We start from the raw sequence: 26,513 nt of genomic DNA on the forward strand, positions 1-26,513 counted from the left end.
GTGTGTGTGTGTATACATATATATATATATAGCCATGCCATGCACTCAAATAACAGTCTGTAGCCCTTATCAGTATAAAGGTAGCTGGATGTCTGAGCTGGAAACTTTTCCTATAGCAAGTAGAAGACATGACATATAATGCCTTGATAAGCAAAATATTTTATCAGGAAGAAAATGATCGAAATAGTGGTGCGCTGCTTCTCCATCAAAACTTTTTTTTTTCCTAAGTGGAATAGAAAAGGTTAAAGTTTTAGTAGTTAATGGTTTATCCAACATGAGGTTATAAATGGATAATACCATTTTATAGCAGAGCAGACAGTTTGCACCACAACATGTCTTCACTCCGCTGGGACAGAATATTGGTTGGAATTACCTGTTGTGTAGTGACTGTGATCCTATGGGCACTGTGTATTTGGCAGCTTGTCCTCAGGTTTAAAACAGGTAAGAAATATAATTCTACCCCATTTGAGTTCTGTTTGAGCTTTTTGGGTTCTTTTTCCTTTTCTTAAGTATTTAAAGATGATTGCTGATAAACATTATTATATCCATGCTGTACGTTTCTTAGGTGGAAACATTTTTCTTCTTATACTGATGTTTAAAGAAGTACCCCAAACTTTTCATTGTGCTGTAAAACAGAATTGGATGGCAAACAATCTCTGGACTATTTTCCTTGTAACATGTTTACACAATACCTGATTCCTCTGATAGAGTTTTGAGAAATGTCTTGAAATTTTCTCATTCTTTCAGTATAAATCTGATCTATTTTTCAAAAGACAAAAATAAACCTCTACCTAGTCTAGTAAATTATGTTTTAAAGAGGAAATATTTAGTTTTACATATGTTTATATGTTTACACACATATAAGCAAAATATGCTCTATAGCACCTGTTCATGTTTTCGTTACAACTTGCATTATAGAAAAATTTGTTGAAAGAGTATGGATATATTGGATTGCATATTCTATACCTGAAAATCAGGTCAACACATGCTTGTAAGATACTTCTGTATGCAAACTTGAAGCAGAAAACTGGTCAGTGTTTACTCTAAGTAAAATACTCACTATACTCACATCATACAAAATTACGCACGGACCTATATTCAAAAATCATAGAAAGAATCAGATACTCCTGGCTGCTTGTCCAGCAGGGAGTCAGATATAACTGGAGACCAAGAAGCCTAAGGAAAAGTTTGTATGAGGATACACTAGGTAACATTTACTTCAAGAGATTTGTCAGATGTTTGTAGGCAGGGAACATACCCAAGTCCAAGGAACGGCACTTAAGTAAACAGTAATTATTTAACATGTGTTTTAAACAATAAGCAATGTATCAGACGTGCTCAGTGCTGGTGTTTCTTCTCTATTCCAACTTTAACCACAAGCATTAGCATTAACAGTTCCCACAATGTTTGATTAAAAAAACCCCGACAGTTCATGATGACATAGTATTATTCAAGAATCTTTTAATTTTAGTTTAAAAGTACATACGGTCAAAATCAATGTGATTCTTGAAATGATTGTCTGCAAAACTTAAAAGCCAAAGACAAATAAAAAGAAGATGTTTTCTGAATCTTAAAATAAAACCAAAAGAACCCCATGATTTTAAGGCAATGCCACAATTACTGGAGCCCAATGAGTTTTACTGCATGTGGGGTAGACATGACTTCATTAGTCAACTCAGGAATTCATATTTGTGAAAAACACAGATTTTCCTCTGAAAAAAAAAAAAAGCTCAACAATGGTCCAATGGTACTTGAGACCTTGAACAGTGGGCTAAGAAGGGTTACCAGGAAGCACTAAATAGAGCCACAGTTTCGATTAGCACTAACAAATCCCGTAAGTGTCACGTTGTTGTTCCGGGGGACTCGTTTAGGAAAGGCAAAGGTAAGGCTGAAGCTGTTTGCTGACACCTGCTCTTTGCTGCACGGGCTGTGCGGCAGCTCTGTCTGCACCTCCAGGGGTAAACGCTGGATTTTTTACCCCAAAACTTCATCCTTTTCTGTTTTACTGCTTCCAAAGAAATGTTGACCCTGTGTTCCTTTTCACCTTTCCCTTTCCTTACACTCCTTTTGCAGCCTGTGACTCACAGTGCCAAAGCCAGACCCCGACACCCCAGCCCAGCAGTGGAAGGGCTGTTGTCATTGGTGCCCTGGCTGCTCCCCTGCCCTGCTCCTTGGTGGACACCTGCAGGGCAGCTCCCTGGTTTTGGGATCCTCTGTGGCAGATTACCCTGCTGTGTCACCTGCCTGCGCATCTGTGAGGTCATCTGCTGCGTCACCTTCTGCCGGGCCGCTTTGGGCATGTGTTCACCAAGCAAGACAGGGGCTTGGAGCTGTGCTTGCAGGTTCCCCAGGATTTTGTGCGTTCCCAGGCTCCCAATCCAAAGAAAGCAGCTGAGCCCGAGTGTCACTTCTATGTCACATGGCCCCATGTGCCACACATGCCATGTGCCTGGGGGGTGAGCCAGTGCTGCTGGGCAATGGGATAACAGCTGCCCAAGCAGGCACCAAGCTCCCCCATTTATAGCCCTTCTCCACAGCTACTTAGCTTGGGCCACCCAGATCTCAACTGCTGGAAGAGTTTTCCTTTCTTTTTTGTAAGATTTCCAGTGGAGAGACAATGTGTTTTGAAAAGCTGACGGCTAGCAGAAACATTACCTAGTGACACATAGATGTTATTCCACTGTCATCATAGACATCTGGCTGTAATGTAGCTGAGACAGCCTGAAACACAAACACTAATTAGCAACAACATGAGCAAAAGCCAAGCAGTGCTTGCCAAGAACAGAATTACCCCTGCCACGTGGCACATCCCCTATAGTTTGCAATAATCTTCCAGTTATAAGAATCCCATTAAAGAGTAAGAAGTTAGGCAATCTTTTTTAGTTCAGTGAGAACATTAGAAATCCACAATAGCACACGTGTTCCTGACAGCACTGTTTACTTTTGAATTTTCTGGCTTCACTCTATTCGTCAGCATCTCAAAACACAAACGCTAAAATGCCAGATCAAATGGCAGTCCTCAGCTCCACTCCTCTGCATTATTTCAAGGTGTACACTGCACCCAGTGCACAGGTGCACAATTTCCACCGTGAACCTTATGGGAAGGGATTCCAACTCCATCCTTCACTTAGGGACCAGGTGAGATTGACCGTGAGGAAGTCTTTGTCTGTGGACATCCTCCAGTTCTTGGATCCATCTTTCAGAGCTTGAGGTCCATCAACACCTGCCCTGTTGCAATTTCTGTTGCAGAATACTCCTTAGCCTTTCAAGATTTGCCAATGTCATTTTTAAGAAACCTGAACATTTTTAGAGCTTGCTGAACACAGCAAATACTACAGTATATTCAGAAATTTCTAAGATCTGCGATTTCTCTCCTATTGCTTATATTGTGCTTTTTTGTTTCCTGACACTGGGGCAGCCTGTGCAATGACTACTTTGAACAAAACCCATTATTTCTGCCAAAACATAAAGTAAAAATTGGCACCCATCCTGGAGTGTGGATAGAGGTTATGGCTGAGATTGGGGCATGGGTTTTTATCTGCTTTATCCTATAATGCCTGTCTTAAATCAGAGTGTCTCTGTCTGATTCTTGGATGAGTGACTATCTGTGTCCTTGTTATCATTCTGGGTCCTTCAGCACAGGGAATCTGTGTCCCTGTTTTGCTCCTGTGAAACCCTGCAGAAGTAGTTTGGGCTTTTCATGTGTTCAACAGCTTGAGCTTTTGCCATCCTGAAGGCCCACACCATCACTCCTGCTCATCCAGCAACTGCACAAAACTGTTTCCACCTACATCTTTGTGGGAACACAAACTGACGTTTGGAAGCTTTGACTCCACACTCATGCCATTGGTTTTAGGGACTGAGTACACTGGCGAGACTATGGGTCACATATTTTTTAGTTGAAGCTTCAGATAAATCATCTTTGTTTCTTTCCTTCATCAGATTAGATAGATATGTAGTTTTACATATATATTAATGAATATATATATATATCTTGATTCTTTATTTACACAGATACTACAGAATCCATGGTACCTCCGTGCTTCTGCCTCAACGGTGGCGTCTGTTGGGATGGAGCCTGCGTGTGCCCAGAGGAGTGGGTGGGATCTCTTTGTGAGATAGGTCAGTACAAGCCAGGCGGCATGAGCAGCTAATGGCATTTCTGGGAACCCCTCTGATTTGGGACACCCTTGATCATCCCCCCCACACTGAGACTTGCTCAGCAGGGTTGGATCCGCAAGCAGTGATGTGGTTCTTCTTGCTAGGTGAGGCTGTATCCTTCAACCACTTCCGTTACTCTTTGAAATGAGTAATATATCTGGGGAACACATTACAGGTTTCAACTGTCTGTGGCCTGTTTCTGGCCAATTTGACCTTTGTCTGAATTCCTCTGTTTGAAGGTTACAGTGACCTGAAAATCTGATTCAGACTTCAGTGTCCAGTATTGCCATGTCTGGATCTGCCAGTGTTTAAAGGGTACCAACTAGCCCAGCACCCTGCAGCTGTTTTCAGCTCCTGCTGCCACTGCCACTGGTTTTGGATGAGTCAAATTTCCTACACCTGGCATAGCATTGGCCTGGTTAACTCCCATTTCAATGCCCTCTGCCATGGCACGGCATCTCTGCACTGCTGTACCCGGAGTGGGTGCTCCCAGCCAATGTTGGGAGGGTGCCAGCTCACTGAGCCACAGTATCTCCAGAGCTGTTAAGATCCCCAGCTCACACTTTTCAAGACAACCACCAACACTGTGGTCAGCATGGCACATGGATACTCCATCATGTGTCAGCTGAGCCTTTGTCAAATGAACTCACATGTTTGGTCAGAAGAACTTTGAAAGATCTGCAGCTTAACCAGGAAAATATCCTTGGTGAAGACTGCTAGGTAGATGGAAACCTCAGGTCTTTCATGTCATTTCCCTTATGACAGGAGGGGTAGCACATCCAACAAACAGTGACAGCTTGGCTGGGTTCATGATGGATTGGAACATTTGGGTGAAATGTTTCAGAGAAGTTGACTTAAAATAATCATGGCTGGGATTTCAGCACTGGAAACAAACCATTATGCTGACTCTGTAATTCCCCATGTTCACTCCTCCGGTATTCTGTATTTGATTTGCTGTGAATTGCCTTAAAGAACAGAATTTAGTAACTAGTTATTAAAATACATGAGGTAAGAAAGTTTGGACAGGCATCATTAACTTGAAATAATAACAAACATTATTGCAGTCAGATGTATTTCATCTGAATTTCACTCTGTTTTCCTGAGGAACATTTATACAGCCCATCTGTCTGTTCTTCCACCTTCTTGGCAACTTTTAACTTACTGATTGGTTTCAACTAAACTCACTAGATGGTTACAGGTCTTAACGGTCTTAAAATCCTATGAGTTTTGCACGTATCAGTAGTTGGGTACAGAACACCAGCCCTGTAAATACTCCAGTGAGAATAAAGCAAGTATACTTAATGCTGTCAGTGAGGAGGTGGGGGCCACATGGCCAGTCAATCCAGTCTAGACACTAAAATGCATAACTCTAAACTACCCATGACATCTGTCTCCTCTCCACCAGCTAACAAAATAAAGGTGTATATTTTATATGTTGGGAATCTAAAGATGGGTGTAGGACACAAAGGTGGAGAGGGCTGAGGCATGATGGGGTATAAAGAGTGTCGGAACATAGTGCTAAAGGTGTTGGGGAAGCTGGAAGGAAGTGCAGTTGGGTGTTATGGGTATAGAGGAGGTGATCTGATTTATTGCCAGCAGGACAGAGCAGGGCATACAGGGTAGACAACTTTTGAAAACCAATTACTTTTGTTCCAATGGTGATGGAAAAGTTCCACTTGGCTTATATTTAATTCCTTTTGTACATTATGTCATGGTTACTTTCCTTCACAGATCATGACATAGGGCTTGGTTTTCTTCCTACTTGTGGTTTGTTTGTTTGTTTGTTTTTTAAAATTCTGGAGCAATTCTGCTGAAATCAGAACATTTGCAATAATTTGAGATTTGCATCACTGGGGGATAAAGCACCAAACAATCCAAACAATTTTATTTCAGATGGACTCACTTTTGTAAGTCCACAACCAAGCAGTATAGATATGTACATAAACTAGCCCAAAATACTTTCAGATCAAGGCTTGAATAACTAGAAAGATAAAAAATAAAGCTTTAATAGGTACTCAAGTATGAATGCATATGTATTCATGCATGAATGTAGCAACTTATTCCTGGCTTTCATCTGTCAGAAGGAGGGCAGAATCACCATGAAAGTACTCAAATCCATAGGTGTAGACAGGATTCTTTCAAGACTTCTAAAAGATCTAGCCAATGTCACTGTGGGGCTGCCGTCACGAATGGTGACCAAAGGAGGCCACAGAGAACTGAAAAATGGCCAACATTATGCCCATCTTTGAGAAAGGCAAGAAGGAGGACTGGGGGAACCATAAAGTAGTCAGACTTACCTCAGATCCTAGAAGTATTATAGAGCACGTCCTCTTGGATTCTATTTCCATGCATGCGAAAGACAAGAAGATAATCGGGACCGGCATGGATTTACAAAAGGCAAATCATATCTGACCAACCTGACTGCCTTCTGTATGAAATAACTGGCTATGTAGACAACAGAAGGGCAACAGGTGTAATATATCTTGATTTGAGAGACACCTTTGACACTTTCTCCCTCAGCTTTCTTGTTTGGTAGGTGAAGATGTACAGGTTGGGTGAATGAACCATTAGTTGGGTTGAAAATTAACAGCCAGACTCAAAAGGTAGTGATCAGTGATTTGATTGGAATATTGTAAAAGTAGAGTAACCTGCTGGTCAATACTACAGCCACTAACATTTAATGTCTTCATCAAAGACCTGAACGACAACACAGTATGCCCTCTTAGCAAATCTGCAGACAATACTAAACTTGGAGCAGGGCGGAAGTATTGTTGACATAGTTATTGGCAGAGCCTCTATGCAGAAGAACCTTGAGAAACCTCAAGATCATGCCAACAGAAACCTCACAGCGTCCAACAAGGACAAGTGCTGATCTCTATGCCAGGGACGTTGGTACAGACCAGGAACTTGCTGTCTGAGGAGCAGCCCTGTTAGAAGGTACCTGGGAGCGATGGTAGATGCCAAGTTCAATATGAGCCAACAGCATGTGTTCATTGCAAACAAGGCAGAGCAGCTGTGCTATGTGGAGAGAGACAGGTTGACGGACACTATTACCCTTCCCTTCCTTCTGGCACTGGTGACGCACCACCAGGAAATACGTGCTTAGTTTTGCCACCTGCACTCCAGGCTAAAAAGACTTGGAGAAACTGGAGAGGGTCCAGCAGGATGTGGTGAGGATGGTGAGGGGCTTAGGGCAGGTGGTCTACAGGGAACATTTGAGGGAGCTGGGCTCATTCCATGTTGTTCAAAGGAGATTGAGGGCAGAGCTAATAGCAGCCACCAGCAAACTGAGTGGGAGTTGCAAAGACCATTGTATCCCAACTCTTCTCAGTAGCACCAGAAGGTAAAGTGGGGGGCAGCAGTCACAAATCGCAGTTTGAGAGGCTGAGATTGAGCATGAAGAGAAATGTTTTAATTAGAAAGGTAGTGTGTCATGGGAAGATGTTTCCTAGTGAGGGTGTGGAGCCTTTGTTTGTCCTAGATGCCCTCCAGAGGTTCCTGCCACCTCACATTTTTGAGACACCTCACCCTGCTAATCACCTCCTGGCAAACGAGGTTCAGGTATGGTGCTCTAAAGCAGACCTAATCTTTGCAGAGTCATCCATCCTTATTTGTTCATAACCGTTTCTATAGAAGGAAAGTATCATTATGTCACGGGAAACTGAGACCCTATAGAAAACAAGACCCACGGAAAGTTACGTGACTTGGCAAGGAAGCCTGTGCCAGGACACAGAGAACAGTCCAGGTCCTCTGAGCCCCCCTCAGGACCCTGACCATAAGTATGCTGCTTCGAGTCAGTCCTGCTAATGGGACACAGTAAGTTGAAATGTGGTCTGAATTAACAAAGTTAGCAACAACAGGATGTTGCAAGTTGTAAGACCAAGTGAAATTTTCTGCCTGTGTGCTGCAGTACTTTTTTCAAGTGTTTGAGGCGTTGCAAAACAAATTTGTGTTAAGTTATAGCCGTATGGTATGACATGAGGCTGCAATAGGTGGCCATACTGGGTCAGGCCACGGGTCCACTGAGCTCATCATCCTGCCTTTAGATGTAGCCAGGACCAGGTCCTTGAACAAGGTGTGGGATTTGATGTGGCCACCCCTTCCCATTCCAGCAAACAGCGGGGCAGCAGCTTCCTGCACCAGAAGCCACATCCAACCCATCATGGTTCAGAGTCACCAAAGGACTGTCCCTCATTAATTGTTCAAACCCCATTTGGAGCAGGTGTGTATTTTTGCCCCCTGCTGTATTCTATGGGATTAGGCTATCAAATCCGATTTTTGCCTGGATAACAAGACTCTGAAAGTAAAGCTTTATAATTTATTACAAATTTTCTAGGTCTAAGGCCACTGGAGATGGCAGAGACGGCAAAAAGTATGGGTTTTAGGGTTTCAGTGACTTTATAAATATCACTTGTAGCAGCTCAGCAGCCTGGGTTCAGACAAGATTTACCCAACGGCTTTTTGTGTCTTTAGGGTAAAAGATTCCATTAACTTCTATTGTCTCAATACTATCTTATTTTTGAAAATTGGTCCTTGTACTGAAACTACTTGATTGTATATATGCTTTCTTTTCCTTCTGTGCAGTTAATTTCTGTGAAGCCAGTACTTACACAGTGAACACTTCTGAAAGCATTATAAAAAACTTTACTTTTGGATGGATTATAGTGGGTAAATATGGAAACTCCAAAGAAAAATGTGAACCTGATACCATGAATGGTATGTGCTTCTTTTCTTTCACTTCTAATTCCCAAAAGCAAATGTGAGGGTTGTGAAAGATGTCAGATTGTTAGACCAGATGAGAGGCTGGTGTTTGAAGCCAGAACAGCATAGCTCAGACAGCAGGAGTGCAAACCTTTCCACATAGCTTTCTACCCCAAATGCAGAGAATTTAAGGTACACACGTCGAGTTGTATCCATGTCTGTCTGGGACTGGGCTGAGAGTCAGTTAATCTCTGCCCCTGAACAGCCATTTGATAGAAAAATAATCTATTTATATCTTACTCTTTAGCATTCAGATTCAGGACTCTTCCTATCAACTGTGGTGCCATGAACTGTCTCAGCTTTCAGAGACCTTGTGAGGAGTACGTGTTGCATGGCTGCTCCACATGCCTTTTTTGTTTCTTTCATGATATATAAACTATGCTTTTCAGGACATAATAAAAAGTCTTTCTGCTAGCTCAGTGCTGATGCCTGTGCCTCCCATTTGAGAGATGTGTTTCTGCAGCTCTAGTGTAACTAAACTTATCTGCATTTGGCATAAATAATGTCAGTCACTCTGACAAGATTGTGTATGTGATTATAAAGCATGTCTTCTAAAAAGAACAATAGCTAGTTAAATAATTGATGGTCACTCATAACACTGAAAGGCAAATATTTTACATGCAAACAGAAAATTACACTGGCTAGGGTGTCACATCCACAGTACAGTTTTAATTCCCAGTGAGGTCATGTGCATGTGAGTGAGTGCTTCTGTACTAAATGTGTATCTTTCTGCTTCTACAAAATTACAGGTAACACTTCAATAGCAATCCGGATGTGCTCCAGACAAGGGAGAACTCCTACTTTAGAGCCCCCCAAAATTCTGAATTGTAATGAAAACCTGAACTCTCTAGCATCACAGGTAATCTTATTTTAATAATTAAACAGTGTCTGAGATTCTGCATCACCTCAAGAAAAAAAAAATGTGATGGGAAATTGAGGCAGGAAATATATATGTGCTACATTTCTTAAAACTTTGAAGAAAGCAAAATGAACAACCAAAGCCTTTTTCAGAGGCATCCTTGGCATGTGCCTGCTTTGCAAACAGCCTGAATTTCCAATGGTGATCCCATTTCATATTCCTTAACTGGGCTGCAATTTCCTTAGTTAGGTTCCCAGTTCACAGCAAACACCTCTGAACGGAGGCAATGCTGGTCCAGGACACCAAATCAGGAAGAAAGTGTAAGGAATTTGGAGAAGACTGGCATGAGGGAATGAAGTGATGCTGACACTGACACGTTAGGAAGGATTAAGAGCAAAGCCTTTCCATTCAGTCCTGTGATAAACTGAACATGGATGAAACACTTCTGTCCCTCAAGAATTCAAATCCAAACTCTTTTGTATGAATGACAAACTGTTCCTGATAAAAATCCATCAACCCCGAAGCCTTGCTTGAAGGCTTAGCTCTGTCATATCTACAAAACATGGTGTGCTGAATATGACTAAGTGCATTACAGACAGTGACTGCTTCTCCTGCTTCTGCGTTTCATTTCCTTATCACCAGTCCCAACTGAAAAAAAGAAAAAAGAAAAAAAGAAACCAGCTACAGTCCCTTTAAATAAAAGAAGTCCCTTTCATCATGGATTTTTGTTCGACTGTTCTACATTCCATCTAACACTTCACCTGCCTGGATCCTTGGATGGGAAATCCTTGAGCTCCATGTTGTATTTGCCCAGTACATAACCTTCACTAAATGGTTCAAATGTCAAATCTTCTCTAAAGTACTATTTAGCTATTTCTAATGCTAATAAGACACAACATAAGGTTGCAACATAAAGCTATTCTGTTGTCATTAGTAATTTGGGGTTTTGTTATGAGTTGTGATGTCGGGCTGCCATCTAGTGAGGCTGGGGCAGCTCGAGGTGCAAAGGGGAATGCTTGGAAAGGGGAGGAGGAGAGGTTCATGCTAGTGATACAGAGCGCAGATTTAAATGGATTTTACTCCTTTTAAATACAAATACTTACTTTGAATACAAGATCATGCTAAAAGTCAGAAGTCAGAACAGTGAAAATAGGTATTCACGAGGTACTGTTTGTTCATGGTGTGTATGCAGATGTTTTCAAGTCACACAATATCATCTCCAGTAATTATAAAGGCAAATTTCTTTCCTCCCTATGCAACACATTCACCTTTCTTTCCTACCATTCCAAGCTTTACGAACACTTCAAAGCTGCATGACTGAATTAATCTTGATTTTGATAGCTTACCAATGTAAAAAAATCAGAGAACAATTCAGTTATTGAAGCTCTTCATTTTAAGCTGTTTATTGACTGGATTAGAAAAGGGATGATTTGATACAGTGTTTAGTTGGTCTCCATAGACTACAAAGGAAATTCTTCTGATGGTTAGCAGATTTTCTGTCTCCTTCAGTCTTATTATTGCCTAGCTATACCTTCATGTAACATATGGCTAATGCCTCATCTTTTTTGTGTGTGTGTGTGTTTAAGCTCTTAAAATACTATAGACATTTACACTCTACTCATTAAGTGCTAACTGACTCAAACTGGATCCACCCAGTGATTCTAGCAATTTTTATTAGTACCTCCAGCACCAGAATATTTTCTTTTTTTTTTTTTTTTTCTACATTTATTCCAAGCTGACACTATATACAATGAACTGAAGTGAGGAGAATGTTCTCGGTGCAGGTTGTGGGAACTGTGTTGAGAAGCATGATTATTCCAGATGACATTTCTCAAGTTTCTCTGATGGCTTTTCAAAAAATCCCATTCTGGTTATTTAAGGAATAGTGAAAGGTGTGCAGAAGTTTATAGACTCAGAAGCTCAATAACTCAAGACAAAGGGGAGGTTTTGCTGCTGTCTACAGCTACTTCATGGCGAGATGTGGAGAACAATGGGGCCAGGCTCTTCATCAAGGTGCACAGTTTTAGGATGAGTGGCAATGGAGACAAGTGGCAATATGGGAAATTCCATTTAGATAAGAGAATTTTTTTCCCTTGATGCTAGTCAAACACAAGCAGGTTTCTGAGGGAGGCTGTGGATACTCAAAATGAGCCCCTGAGCAGCCTGGTCTTAGTCAGCCCTGCTGGGCTAGGGGACATCCAGGGCTCTCTCCCAATCCAAGGCACTCTGCAAGTCCAGGAAATCATCCCCTGGGAAGAACTTGCAAATGCCGCATACTTGACATGAATGGAAACAATTTAGACCACCAATTAATTGTACATTTTGGTTTTATGTGAGAATGTTATAAAAGTGGTGACTCTTTCCTTTTCTCATTTTGTCTCTGTTGAATGACATTTCCCAACAGGTTGAATCTGCAGACTCCAGCAATGTTTCATCTATTGCAAGTAACACTCAAATCCTCACTTCCATGCCAGACCAACTGACCACACAGGACATCTCTGCTGCTGCAAACATTGCAGTGCAGATTCTGAAAAAGCCAAATGTTTCAGAAGACTCTCAGGTGAGACTTATTAAGATTAAAATAAGATTTTTGTGGCTTAATATTTAGGATATCAGTTCTGTATCCCCTCTAGCAGCAGAATGAACACTCTCCTTTCTCTTAACTGTACATAACACCACAACCAAACACATTCATTTTGACATTTAGCAGAATTATTTAAGTGGCCTTGAGTGGATACTTGTGGTATCACTGCTGGGTCCCTTCTCAGAGCTGAGTGTAAATTTGCTTCTTATCAGCTCTTTAGGCTTGCATATATCTGAAATTCTAATACGAGTATCATTTGATGCTTTAAGTTAAACATTTAATCCTTACTTTCTAAAGTAATAAAAGTGTGGTATTTATGAACCCATGGTTGCAAAGCTTGTTTCTCTTGAATGGCACCTTGTACTTCGTTTACTTTGTTGTTTGTACTTTCAAGCAATGCTTAAGTGTTCTTACTTTGCCCATCCACTATGTAGGGGTGATTTATTTCAATTTCATTTTTTTTGCTTGTCTCAGGCATCTGTGGCAGTAATGGCTACAGTGAGTCAACTCTTGGATGCCAATGAAACAGAATTCAACTACAATGATCTTGTCAATGTTACAACAAGGTAACTAGCTTTTGCCATTTTTTTTAGATGTTGTGAGCTGTATTTTCCCTTCTGTTTCAGGATGAAAGTGGTACATGGACAAGTTAAAATATTTTTAGTGTACAACTCCAATATGCAATTTCCTTGATTCATTAGATTTATACCAACATAAACAATTTTGGCTGGATTTTTCTGCTTTGGAGAAAGGATGTGGATAGGGAATGAGAAACAGTTCCTGCTGGGGAACCAAATCAGAGAGGAAGCTCAGAAACTGAACCTGTAGCCATATATTAACAAATAACAGTAACTTTTATCCCGCTCATTATTTCAATGCAGCCTCACAAAAACAATGGAGGAATTTTCTTTGACTAGCAACATCTCACAGCCCAATGTTGCAACTCAATCTGCTCCACTGAAATCAAGCTCCTCTACGATTCTGTTTTCATCACAGAGAGGTAAGTCTGTGTGTGTTTTTGGATTTACCTGGACAAGGTAGTATGTACCATAAATCCTAACGCATCCACTGCTGATTTTTGCAGATACAGCACTGGGATATTATCAGTCAACAAAATTAGAAATACAGGAAAATGTCCCTGGGCTTATTGGTGACCTCAGTACTGAAGTTCAGGTACTGTTCAACATTATAAATAAAAGTAAGTTTTTTCTTGTACTGAAAACTGAGCGTGAGAAAATTTTGAATGAAAAAAAAAATCTCCTTTGGAAAAAACCTCCTCAGCCAATATAAACAATTACATGTTGTTTTTTATGCATGCTGATGCCATATGGTGGTACAAGAAATGCACATGTCAAACGAGCTGGATAATCTTATTTATAGATTAATGCACAAATAGATGTAATGGCCAGAATGCTTTTGGTGTTTGGAACTTTTTCACTTGTTTTGTTTTCTAAAATCGAGAATGTAATGAATCTTTGACCACACCTCTACAGACATCAAGAGGTAGTACATACATACCTTGCCTGAAATCCAAAGATATCAAGCATTTAAACTAAAATTACTACCACTGTCAGGTATCACCCAGGACATACACATCTTCACACCTACCAGACTTATCCTCAGTCTCTCTGTATAGTGACAGTAACACTAAGTCATCACAGCACAAGAGAATAATGAAGGTGAAGTTTGTGGAGCACTTAGACATCATAGTGCTGAACATCATTCGTATACAAGCCCACAGGGAAATTAATAATTAACTCCTCTCACCAGAGTTAGAAAAGACTTGAAGACATAAATCAAGCAGCCCCACACATCCCCTAATGACAATAAAAAACCCCCCACTGAACAGTGCATTAACTGGTCATTGTCCTTTCTGTTCATTGTTTCAGACAACAATCCTGTGGAAATCCTGTGTGATCATGTAATTAAGCCTTTATTATAATGCCTGTATATCCTAAGACTTTCCTCAAGAGAGCTAGATTGAATGCATGGCCTGTCTGAAAACAAATAGATTTCTTCAATATTTTGTAGACACAAAGTTACGTTGGTCTCTCTTGATGATCAAATCAGAGAGAGATCAAATCAATCTCTTTTGATCCTAAACGAAAAGTATAAAATTAAGAACAAAATCCATTATGCAAACTAGGTTTTTTCCTCACTTAAGTCATGATTAAGACTAGTGATTAAAATCACTTAGATGAAATCTCTCTAATTTGGTAGAAGAGTGCAAAAGAAACAAAGTCCAAAAGTTGGATCTGAAGGCAAAACTCCAGCCAACCTCTTCTATCCTCTGACTTCATACTAACTGTAAATGTCCCCGGTGCTACTGTTTCTTATTTGGTGTTATTAAAAGCCTGGCCATTTGGCCATATTGTGTAAATATTGGGATTTAGGGTATTATTTTCCTCATTACCAATATTTTTCCACAGAAAGGACATTAAGAGAAGGGTAATAACTATTTTTACGCTCCATCTCAGCAAAAATCGAAGATTACTCTCTTAAGATTCATAGGAAGATAAGCTCTTCTCTACTTCTTAAATGGACTTAAATAAATATCTAAACAAAAATCTTTTGTAAAAACTGGGTGTGTGAAACAGCAGTGTAGGCTTCTTCAAAGGTACCAGCTTCTCTGATATCTGCTATCCATACCTACTGTTTGCCTTGCAAAGGTTCATCAGACAATGGAAAAGTTGGCTTTGTCCTGTACCAAAATGACAAACTCTTCCAGTCAAGGATTTATCAGAGTCGCAGCAGTTTCTCTAAACAAATTGTGTCTGGCAACATTGATGGTGGAAGAACCAGTGGTGTTGAAATAGCCTTCAGTCCCAAGGTAAGCCTACATAAGAAATATCATGTTCAGTTTGAACCAGAGGCCATCCTTGCCCTACTACTTGTCCTCAGGTCTTAGGGAAAGAGACTCAAGCAGAGGAGGTTTTTTTTTGAATAGTGCCTTGATTTCTGGCAATAAGCAATTGAGAGAGTTTGTGGGATGTACAGGGGATATAAGTGAAGAGTATTTAGATAACGTGGCATAAAAAATATTTTTAAACTTTTGTATTTAACACCTGATGTTACTAACTCAGTACTGCTCAACTAGGACATCTGCAAGCAAAATTGTATTACATAAAAAATTATAGGTACAGCAGACTGGATTTGTCCTAGAGTAGATTAGCCCTAAATCAAGAATGAAAAAAACCAGGTCCCTGGAGGCCAATTTTTCTTTCCAAAAGACTATCAAAATTTTTGAAAACGAGAAAAAATCAACATGAATGGCATAGCCCAATACACCTACCTATCTGGGGAGTGTTCATTTTCCATACTATCTTTTAACTCCTGCTTCCAGTTAAAATCATTATGTGCTTTGTTTTGAATTCCTCCGCCAGGAACTGATTCCAGGTGTTACTGCTTTCTTGCAGGAAATTCTCTATATGAGTGGCCATTTTCCCAAATAACAGAATTTTTAGATAATATGTACTCATATTACGTGTACTCATATTATATGTACTCATAATATGTACATGGATTCTCCAGAAAACAGTATTTGGCTTCTACTTAACGATACTTAAGAAAGGTTTAAACTCAAATACATGCATATGATAGATCAGTAATCATCATCACAGATCCATACAGTTAAGTGATATGGGAAACATGTCATTTCTAAGGAAATCAATGAAACAAACATTTTTTTATTCCTACTTTTATTCCTCATTTTTAATTGAGCTACCTAGTACTGTGAATAGCTAGGTTCACTTCAGCTGCTTGTTGCTTATTAAAAAGCAGTTCTAATTGCAGTAACTTGCAGAAGTATCTTGTCTGAAAATGACTGCATACAATTTGACATATGACTGCATGAGCTTCGCTGTGCTGCAGGAGGGGAGGGGATGGTTCCCAGCGTTAATCATTGTTTGCTTCCGGCTACAGTGTGGAATCAGCTCCGGTTGGCAGTAATTTAATGCTACTAATACCTGCAAGCTGTTGTTTGGCTTATGCAGAATTCATTTGGCAGTTGTTTAATGCCTCGTCAGTGTGCATCTGAATTGTAATTACCTGAATAATTCACAGGAATGGGGAATTTCATTGGCAATCTTGACTGAGAAAGGCACATAAATTAAGTTCAAAATGCCAAATTATGCTCTTATTGATATCGTTCACAAGGTTTACTGAAAACCCCATAAATCCCTCGGGAGCTTCCAGCTCCCCTTCCAGAGGATAACTGTCAGTAGTCACCATTTGCTCGTGCATGTCTGTTTACGTTTCTGTAGCCACTTTTTCTCCTTGCAATCCCAATACATAGTACAACACAACCAAACTGCAGCTGCGTGACCACGCCTGTGTCTTTTGGGACTATACTGTCAACGACTGGAGCACCGCCGGCTGTGCAAAAGGAAGAGACCAGTTCTTGAGATGCAGGTGTAATCACACTACTAATTTTGCTGTCTTGATGGTAGGGTGTTGTCCTTTCTTGAATGGGAAGAATTTGGGGTTTTTTTCCACTTGTTTGCTTGTTTTCAACTGTAAGACCAGCATGCCAACATAAGGGTGTAGGTGCACTGAGCTAGAAGGCACAGGAGTTTAAGATGTCCCCACATACTTGTTTCTGACTTGTGGCAGAGCTGGCAAATGGGGACATGTGAGTTGTCCCCAGGCTGCTGGAAAGCCAAATATATTGGTAACTCCTGGCTATGCAACCCAGCAGCAGGAAAGGGCTGGCACAATTCATCCCTCTTGCTCAGCTTTAGTAGAGTAGAGTAGAGTAGAGTAGAGTAGAGTAGAGTAGAGTAGAGTAGAGTAGAGTAGAGTAGCTTGGGACCTGGGCTAGCTGTGGCACTGCCTTGTGCTGGGTAAATAACTCAAGGTTCTCAGCCTTAACTACTTCCTTTGCTTACATGTTTATAAAAAGCAATCACTCTGTAAATATTAAGCCTTCTACCATTATATTTTATATATTGACCTCTTATACTAACAAGACTATGTAGGAAGGACTGTCTGTCTCTGACATTTGTTATTCTTTCTGTATTTGTTTCAGCTTCTCTAAACAAAACACTCCCTGGGTAAAATCACGTATCTGTGGTCACTGACTTCAGCAGTGCCAGGATTTCAGAGTTTCTTTTTACTCTGTCTTCATAGAACAGGTTTTCCATATTTGTAATATTTACTTGTTTCTGTATTTCCCTTTATCTTATGCATGTCCTTATTGCACAAAATGACTGTATTCTAGAGAAGATTCCATTTATGCAAGGACAACAGTATTTTCTGTTTCATTGAATACAATTACATTTACTTGCCGCATTATTGTCACTAAACAAACAAAGGCTGGTTTTGATTTGTAATTCTTCATAACATCTTACCTTAGACCTTTTCCTCAGAAGCCAAAATGGACATCAGTATAAAAAGTTAAAGCTACTTTTTCCAGGATGTGTCACCTTGCATTTTCCTATGAATAATTTAATCTGCTATTTTGCTAAATATTTGATTAACGTCATTAAGTCTCTCTTTGGAGTTCTTCACTAGTTTCTAGTGAAGTAGCTAGAACTAGTAGCTAATTTTGAGGTCCAGAATAATTTTGTGTGATCTGAAAATTTTGGTAGTGGCTAGTAATAGTCATAAATTTATTAAAACATTTTTGTTTGTATGTGCAACTAGAAACACAAATTTTAGAAAGAAACTTATCTCTTCTCATCCTATAATTGATGCAATTTTTTTATAGGCCTTTCAGATCAAATATAAATATGCGAAGCCTTTGGAGTATATTTCTTACATTGGTATTGGGTTGTCAATGGCTGGTCTGGTCATTACCATTTTGTTTCAAATATTCACCAGGTAAGCCTGAACATGTAAAACTGCAAGTATTTTATGCTAAGTTACAATATTTTGCTTTGTATATTGTTTGAGGAAAACAAAGAGAGTAGCCAGTTTAGAACATACTGCAATATTATTGAACAGCAAATAATATTTTTTTAAAAAGAGCTAATCACGTAGCATAGCTTGGAAAGTAAGTGTGGCTTACTGGTTAAAGTGAAAACATGAGATGTCTCAGCCATGCCACTCACCTAGATGAAACTTCAACCTTTCTGTTAATGTTAATCTTTTAACGTGAGGATACATATGAGAGATTGTCATTCAATAAATCCACCTTCAAAAATGTGAGCTTTGAAAAGAAACAATGTACAGAGTATGGAAGAGCCCAGTGTGGTAAAAGGCCAAGCTTTTTGTAGGAAACACTGGGCATGGCCGCTGACAAGAAAACTCTTTCCATCGCTTTGACAGGGCAGCTCATCAGCTATAAGATAACAAAGCAGGCAGCGTGTGCTACTGAGGATCAAGTCAAAGGTTGATTTTTTTACCATGGACTCCCATCACCATGTCTAATCTCCGGGTAATGTCCTAGAGTGACATTTGTCCCATCTACACAGGGTAAGGGCAGTCTGCCATTTCTGTTGCATTTCATGTCCCCCGCTGCCTTGCTGACGTCCCTGTTACTCCCCTGGCCAGGCAGTTGACAACACAGACCCAGTGCTGTATTATTGCTGCACTGGTCCATGCTACACGTTCAGGTGCTCAGTTCATTACTCTCACTAATACTGGGCTTTAAAAATGAGTAACAGTACTGTACCATCAGCATGATCTCCTTTTTATTTTCCTGTATGCCCTGTACCCTGGTATTACAAGGTCTAATCAGTTAACTTTCTTCTAGCCAGTTATGAATATGCCTGTTACATTGGTGCCTTAATTTAAGACTAGTCCTTTCAGCCCACTGCCTTATCACTTAGACTTTTAGCATTCATGTAGAAGGATAGATGTTGTTCCTCATGTTTCTTCCTTGCTGTCCCATTTAAATGTTACTCTGCTTTCTGATGCCTATTTGATAGTTTCTATACTCTATTGCCTTCTGTTTATAAAATGTCTGTAGAGAACAGACAATTTCAAAGCACCATGATTATACAGCAATGTAGGTTATGTACACTGTTTGTTCTACAGTTTTACTGAGAGTGACAATACAAAGACAATTACAGCAAACTTCCTTGATGGACATGCCTGTGATTAATGGTGTCACGTGATTCCCCCATGAACGAGGAGCAAAGTCATGCCAATAGAGTTGTAATTATTGCAGATGAATGCATGTTTTTCATCCTACTTGCACTAATATAGATTTGGAGCAATTCCATCAAGGTCAATGTATTTAAGATTGTAGGAGCTTCCAGACTCTGCCTTTTAAATGCATTTTTAAGGCAGCACTTGGAAGTGGAGGTTTATTATTCTCTTGTATCTTGAAGAGTGTTTAGAAATACTTGTCTTATGCTATTTCACCTCTTATCACTGAAGAAAAGGATTCTAAAAAGAGCAGAGTGGAAAAAAGAAAATGTATCCCAACTGCTGTTGGAAAAGGCTCAGTCCTAAAAGATGCTGGGTGCTCTCTGTTCTAGTTGAAATCAGACAAAATTGATGCATTTGGTAAATTGTCTGAGAGTAGTGACAGTGTAGAATTCTGCAAACAAGTTATTGCTTTGTTTCCTCTCTGTATTAAAGACTGCACACTCTAGCTTGCTTTTAATATAAGTGGAAATGAGGAAATATTTTACAACTGTTCATATTTTGCTCTACTTTTTTCTCCTAAATGTATCCCTACCAATAGGAAAACTCGAAAGTCATCTGTGACATGGATGTTAGTGAGTCTCTGTTTCTCTATGCTCATTTTTAACATCATCTTCATCTCTGGAATTGAAAACCAAAATGCCAGGAATCACAGCAGCGATACCAGCAGCTACTACCAGCAATACCTTCCTTATGATACGGCCACTAACACCTTACTCACATCTGACATGGTAGATCCTCCTGCAGACTCCTGGTGCACGGCTGTGGCTGTCCTGCTGCACTATTTTTTGTTGGCAACATTTATGTGGACAGCACTCAATTCTGCACAGCTGTACTTACTGCTGGTTAGAGCCATGAAGCCCCTGCCTGGACACTTCCTCGTAACCATGTCAGTAATCGGATGGGGTAAGATTTAAAGTCACATATATGGCAACTCTTACCAAAGTATCAGTACATAGTACATTCAGGGAGAGTTGTAAAGATAGGAGATCAGTAGATAGCAATTATAACCAATGTCTCTCTGGGTTAGCACAACGTGATTTAATAAATAATCTGTTACTGCTCACACTACTGGTATAAACTGAGCTTGTTTTCATTGTCCTGATAGGGCACTGAAACTGATAGCTTGGTCACTGGCACAGCAACACAGGTCTGTTGTGTGCAGGAGAAATTTTCACTGTAATCAAGGTGTTCAACAATGTGTTTTTGTCAACTAAGTAAAAAACCTTTCAGATACGGTGATTGCATATATGAATTCAAAGTCTTCATTTAGATATCTCTGAGATTCCTCATGACCTCAGTCTGAGCTTTGCATACATCCAAAAGCAAGGAGTGACTGACATTATTTGTTACATATATTATTTCTTAATAAGCAAAGAGCACACTCTTAAATCAGTGCAGCAGTTAGCAGCAACACTGCAGGCTGCAAGGCAACTACTTGGAGGACTGAAGAATGCAGACCCACTAGGTAAAGTAAAAATCACAGCCTCCTTCAAGAAATTCTTCTAATACAGTGTACAGGAACACCTGCCTTTTCCACGTGGTGTATTCAGCTTGTGTGCTGTGTTGTTTCTGATGGCATCTACCAAGCAGTTTTAGATCTTGATTGTTTCATTATTATGTTTTGCATTTGAGTGGAGACAGAAGCAAATCCTCTAAAACTTTTAGAATTCGGACTGCACGTGCAAGCCAGAAAATGTTCAGCAAAAGCTCTCTGGCTACGCATCACTGCGCTCCATGTACATTCACATGATAGCACAGTGTTAAGGTTTTCACTGTGTCCTGTGACCAGTTACACATGTCCAAAATAGCATGATACTGACTCACTGCTTTTCAGATCTACTTTGAGAGCACAGCAAATACTTGGCAGTCTGGCAAATGTCTCTTAAGGCTGAAGGAAGAACAGACTTTTAAGAAGCATGTTTATTTCCTAGATAAAAACTTGTGCGGGAGGTTCCTTCCCATGAGACATGCTGCTTAGCGAACAAGTAGGCAGGAGATATGTAAGACAGGAAGCAAAGCAAAGGCATCAAGGGTGCAAGCCCACACTGCCACGCTTCTCGGAGGGCAAAAGTTGCGCTCTGCGTCAAGCTGGTATGAAATGTAACGGTGCTTGGTGCAGACATTTTTGAAACTTGTTTCTCACTGCTGACAAGAGGGTAGGATTGCACAGCTGTGATGAGTGAGTCAGCTAAAGCACAGGAAGGGGTTTGCTCTGTCAACATTGGTGATGTCTTTGGAAGCTGTGTTGAAGCTCTTTAATGGCAAAAATCAGCAAGTCAGCGACATGAGCTGTCCTCAGAAAAATAGTGCTCACAACCTCAGTCCTGCCTTTTCTCTAGCAAGGCAGATGAAACAGAGCTCTTAAAATCTCTGGGTTTTAGGAGGCAAGAAGCTATTTGTGTGGAAGGGAGGTACACCTATGCGACCTAAGAATAAATTGATAATGTCTCTCCTATTCCTTAGGAATCCCCGCTGTAGTAGTTGCAATAACACTCGGAGCTACCTACAGAGAAGGAAAAGCTTTAAATTACCGACAGGAAGAATTGTAAGTTCATGTATTATAATAACACTTGCCATCCCACACCTTTTGTGATGACTTATTATTAATACAATTCTAGATTTATTTTTTGGTATACTATTCTGCATATCTAAGTACTTAAAAGAAAACAAAACTCTTCACTTAAGCTAAACGTTCACTATTAGGAATTGCAGTTTCTCCTCACTAAGGATTTAGGGTACTGAACCCACATCCACCTTGAATTCTCTTGCAAGATCCCCTGTGACTTTAAATGGAAGTTGTAGATGCTCCTAGCCTAACTGAAATTCAAGACTTTCATTTAAGTGAATAACTGCATTTCAGTACCTAAACTTAATCCTCCCATTTATTTAAAATCTCTCTGGACAACATAACTATATCCCTATTTAGCCTATGTTTTTGATATTGGTATTTTTTTGAGTTCCCGCATACCAAACCCCCCTTCCACATGGTGGCCACCTTATGACACTCATTTAGGAAGTGCTGACTTGTAACTTGAGATTATTTGGCCAGGTATCTATTTGGTTAGCTATACTGCACCTGATTATATTTGCCTATGCAGTTTGTTTGATAAATCATTTTGCATTCCCCAGAGAAAGAGAAGCATGATTGAAAGTCCTCATTTCTCAAGGAATGGTTGCTGTTCAGAGACAGGTTAACAAGACCTAGAAAGCCCTATGAGGCCTTTCAGGACTAGAAGTGGAATATTATTTTGTTTTGTTTTGGTATTCTGAATAACGTGTCTAACAAATCTTTTGAAATGATCTCTCTTTATATTAAAAGTTGCTGGCTTGCAGCATTGGATCAAAATCAGAATTTCAGTGTGCAAAAGCCCATGTTGTGGTCATTCCTCTTGCCCGTAGCACTCATACTCCTGTTCAACATCATCATCTTCATCAAGATCAGTGTCTCTGTGATATGGAAGAAGAATGAGAATTTGACAAGGTGAGATGGCATAGGACTCCTCAGATCTTTCAGCAAATGTATTCCTCAGTCTCTTGTCACCAGCTCAGACTTTCTTGTCACAAACTCAGATTTCTGACAAAAGTTTTTGTTTTAAAGAAAGGTATATTTAAAGCAGTCAGAAAATGAATTCCATTGTTGCAATGGGTTAGACTTTGTTCAAGCACATATCAGTGAACACATTTCAGGCTTTTGTCCCCTTTTTATGGTTGCAGTGTCACTCGACTTTAACGAAGGTTATCCCCAATTTAAATCTGTACAATTGATAGCAGAGCTGTGTCCAGCCAAATGGGAATGATGAATTTCTCAGCACATCTGAACGTCAGGCCAGTTCTCTAGCAGCTTTGAAGCAGATTTACTTGCTCGGTTTTCCATCAACACTCCATTTATTTTCACAGGCTGTGTCTCACAAACTCTGCAGTGTACACAGTACTATTTAAAAGGGGATTGCTCTCATTTTCATTAATCCTACAGAACTGATCTATTCAGCAAAACTTTGTATCATTACTTCATTCCTTTTATGTATGATTTTCATGGTTGGGCAAACAAAATACCTTATATCTGAGTCCCCTCAGGCTTGCAAGAAACTGGATATCCACAACTTCACTGGCAGCTTATTCTTATTTTGAAAATTAAGCACATTTGGATTGAAGTTATAAGCATTCTAAAAAGCTTATAATAGCTAGCGTGTTAATTTTCAATGCTTCTTGTTGCCTTGATATATCTCACTTTGTTGTTAAAGAAAGATACATCCAAGTTCCATTCTCCAAACACAGATTATTCTGATAAACTTGTTTAGATTTCTTTTTCTGGATTTCTTCTCTGGATGATACTTCAAACAAATGTAGGGAGATGTATGTTCTCAACTCACCTGAATAACACATCTTTGAAATATAGGTCTGAATAAATCAAAAGTTTAAAGCTCAAAAAGATATTAAATGGTATAGAGAAAGATTTAGTAACTTTTTTGTGTGTGTTTCTAGGAATAAAAAGGATTCATTTCTGAAAAAGATGATCGGCACAATCTCTATAGTGGTAGTGCTCGGAATCACCTGGACAATAGGCTACCTCATGTTAATAAGCCATGAAAAAACAAGTCTTGTTTTCAGCTATCTGTTCTGTGTTTTGAATGCTACCCAGGTAAAGTATTTAGCAATTCTGAGACTAATATTTCAGATAATGAAAAAAAAAAGTTGGATTTATTTGTTCTATAGCTTAGTATAGCCTTGGAACTTGCTGGAAAGCAGTTACAGGGATTCAGAATTTTTGTTCAGAAAGAGATGCTGTCCTTCTGGTCTGTCACACATAAAACTCTTCCCATTGTGCAAATCAATGTGGGATTTTATTTCAAGGTCAACACTGAAAAGACCTCCCTGTCTGAGTGGCTTCTGTTATACCAAATCATATATAAAATTATATTCAGAATGAATATCAAGATAAAAAATTCTGCATCAGCTGTGGGAAAATATCCCAGGGTAGTAACTACGTGGCTTGAAGACTTTTCACAATGATCCTGGATAAAAGCTACAGGAAAGTTCCTGCCTCTTTTTCTCCCACGGCCCTGCTGGATTCTTGGCTTTATATTCGTATAGAGCATATGAAGTACTTGGAGTAATGGATCCTTTGTTTTTCCACCACTGAATATTTTCTACAAAACAGCTAATTGGAAATATGTTAAAATCCCCCCATCCCCAAATATTAAGCTGTTTATGATCAGTTTGATCTACTGAAAACTGAGGGCCTGTACACCAATGGGGATAAGACCTGCAAACTCCCTGTGCAAAAAGTCCTGAAGTGATTATTACTACACTGACGGATGGATTATACCTGTGATTGAAAACTGACTGAAAACATGAACAGGGAACAGAGATCCATTTATTTAAAACCATGAGTATGAGCCTTTTTTCTTTTTTTCTTCTTTTTCTTTTTTTTTTTTTTTAAACCCAGAATACTCCAGATTAATCCTTGAAATGAGTATTTAGAAGAATAGGTATAGAAATTTTGACGTCCTGGGTAATAATATGATGCTGAGACATGTTAGCTAATCCATTACAATGTGCCCATGAGGCAACTATAAATGCAAACCCACAGTTACCTGCAATAATTTTCCTATTGAAAGTACTTCTTGTTTTTCAAGGTATTAATGTCATTTTTAGTGGTTACTGAAAATAGTTTTGTGGTTGTTTTTCAAGTCAAATAATATTGAACAATCTTGTCTGGTTTTATTAGCGAAATATTAACTACACATTTTCATTTACTCTACAGGGACTTCAGATTTGTATACTGTACACTTTCAGGTCACCAATCTTCAAGAAAAAAGTTTCTGAAGTGTTTTCTGTTTTCCGGGTGCCAGAAGTACCACTGTATCTGCATTCAAAAACTTACTACATCTCAAAATCACAGCCTGCAAAACATTCACAGGAAACTTTCAGATCAACACAGACTTTTTCAGAGAATATTTCTTTGTCTACCTTTCCTTAACTGGAGTTAGAAACTTGTAAATACATGAAATATAATCCTGCATTTTTCACAGTTCCTTTTATGTAGATCTCACTGGTATCTTGAATGACAGATGTCCTACTCCAACTGCAGGTAGCTCAAAACAGATCATAAGCCAGGACCACCAGGAGACAAAAGCAGGACCACGTGGTAGCAAGACTGTGTGACTGTTAAGCAGCAAATCTGTGCTAGATCCTCTTGATACTACTTGTACTGCACATCACTGAGGAAGGTCTTTGAAAGGAGTTGAGGTTATTATAGCTTTATATTACAGAACAGGTATATAAAAGTTGCTCTATTTATGCTCTTCTCACTTTTCAGGCCTGTTGAACATGTTTACCCAGCCTATGCACTCTTGCTCTCCTCTCCCTTTTGTAAGAACAATTTCAGTTTAATTAGAAACCAAAAGGTAAATCCACAAAGAGCACAGTTCTTGTTGTCTCTGGGTCCGAATTCTACTTCTGTAATATGTTGCCTTTGTCTTGGTCTTTAGAGAAGAAAATATGCATCTTAAAATGGTCTTTTAAATTTCCTAGCTAAAATTTCTTATTATAAATGTCAATTAGACAACATATCCTGTTTTCATATGAGAAAATGAAAAAAAAAAAGCGCTTGAAGAAACAGGCTAGGAAATAAAATATTTATAAATATGTAAGATAGATCATATTCACATCACCCCCAGCATCAGTCTGCGATAGGAAGCATGTTCGCTTTCGGAGGCAGGTTACCAGAATAGCAGCTGGAGTGCTTCAGTTAGCACCCTGCTCTGAACTGCCTTTGGGCTGTACCTTTCTCTCTGTCTCTTTGTCCTTTGGCTTTATGGGGACCTTGGAAGAGGGGTCCCTTGACCTCAGTGTTAACAGTCTGGATTCTAAACCTAGGCTACAAGTAGATATAAACCCTTCCCCTTCGCTGTCCACCTTTTATTACTATTATTCAGTACAAAAAGGTTGAAAGCAATGTCAGTGGGAGAGGGGAGAAGAGTTTCTGGATGTCGAAGGGGGAGTACTTTGACAGAAGGATGTGTACGGTGGCTTGAGCACAGCCAGTGTGTG

General features: G+C 39.6%; 1 protein-coding gene across 1 annotated transcript; it reads left to right on the plus strand.

Moving 5' to 3' along the window:
* Window positions 1–332: 332 nt before the first annotated feature.
* ADGRG7 (adhesion G protein-coupled receptor G7) lies at window positions 333–25,440 on the plus strand. The gene is made up of 16 exons (XM_010165873.1): window positions 333–441; window positions 4,015–4,122; window positions 8,746–8,877; window positions 9,672–9,781; window positions 12,186–12,341; window positions 12,840–12,931; window positions 13,247–13,365; window positions 13,450–13,563; window positions 15,035–15,195; window positions 16,660–16,809; window positions 18,073–18,185; window positions 19,999–20,363; window positions 21,924–22,005; window positions 22,780–22,941; window positions 23,943–24,099; window positions 25,225–25,440. Exons 1-16 carry the CDS (start codon window positions 333–335, stop codon window positions 25,438–25,440), a joined length of 2,346 nt encoding a protein of 781 aa, XP_010164175.1.
* The last annotated feature ends 1,073 nt before the right edge of the window (window positions 25,441–26,513 follow it).

Source organism: Antrostomus carolinensis, unplaced genomic scaffold, assembly GCF_000700745.2.
Source record: "Antrostomus carolinensis isolate BGI_N321 unplaced genomic scaffold, ASM70074v2 scaffold12024, whole genome shotgun sequence".
NCBI lineage: Eukaryota > Metazoa > Chordata > Aves > Caprimulgiformes > Caprimulgidae > Antrostomus > Antrostomus carolinensis.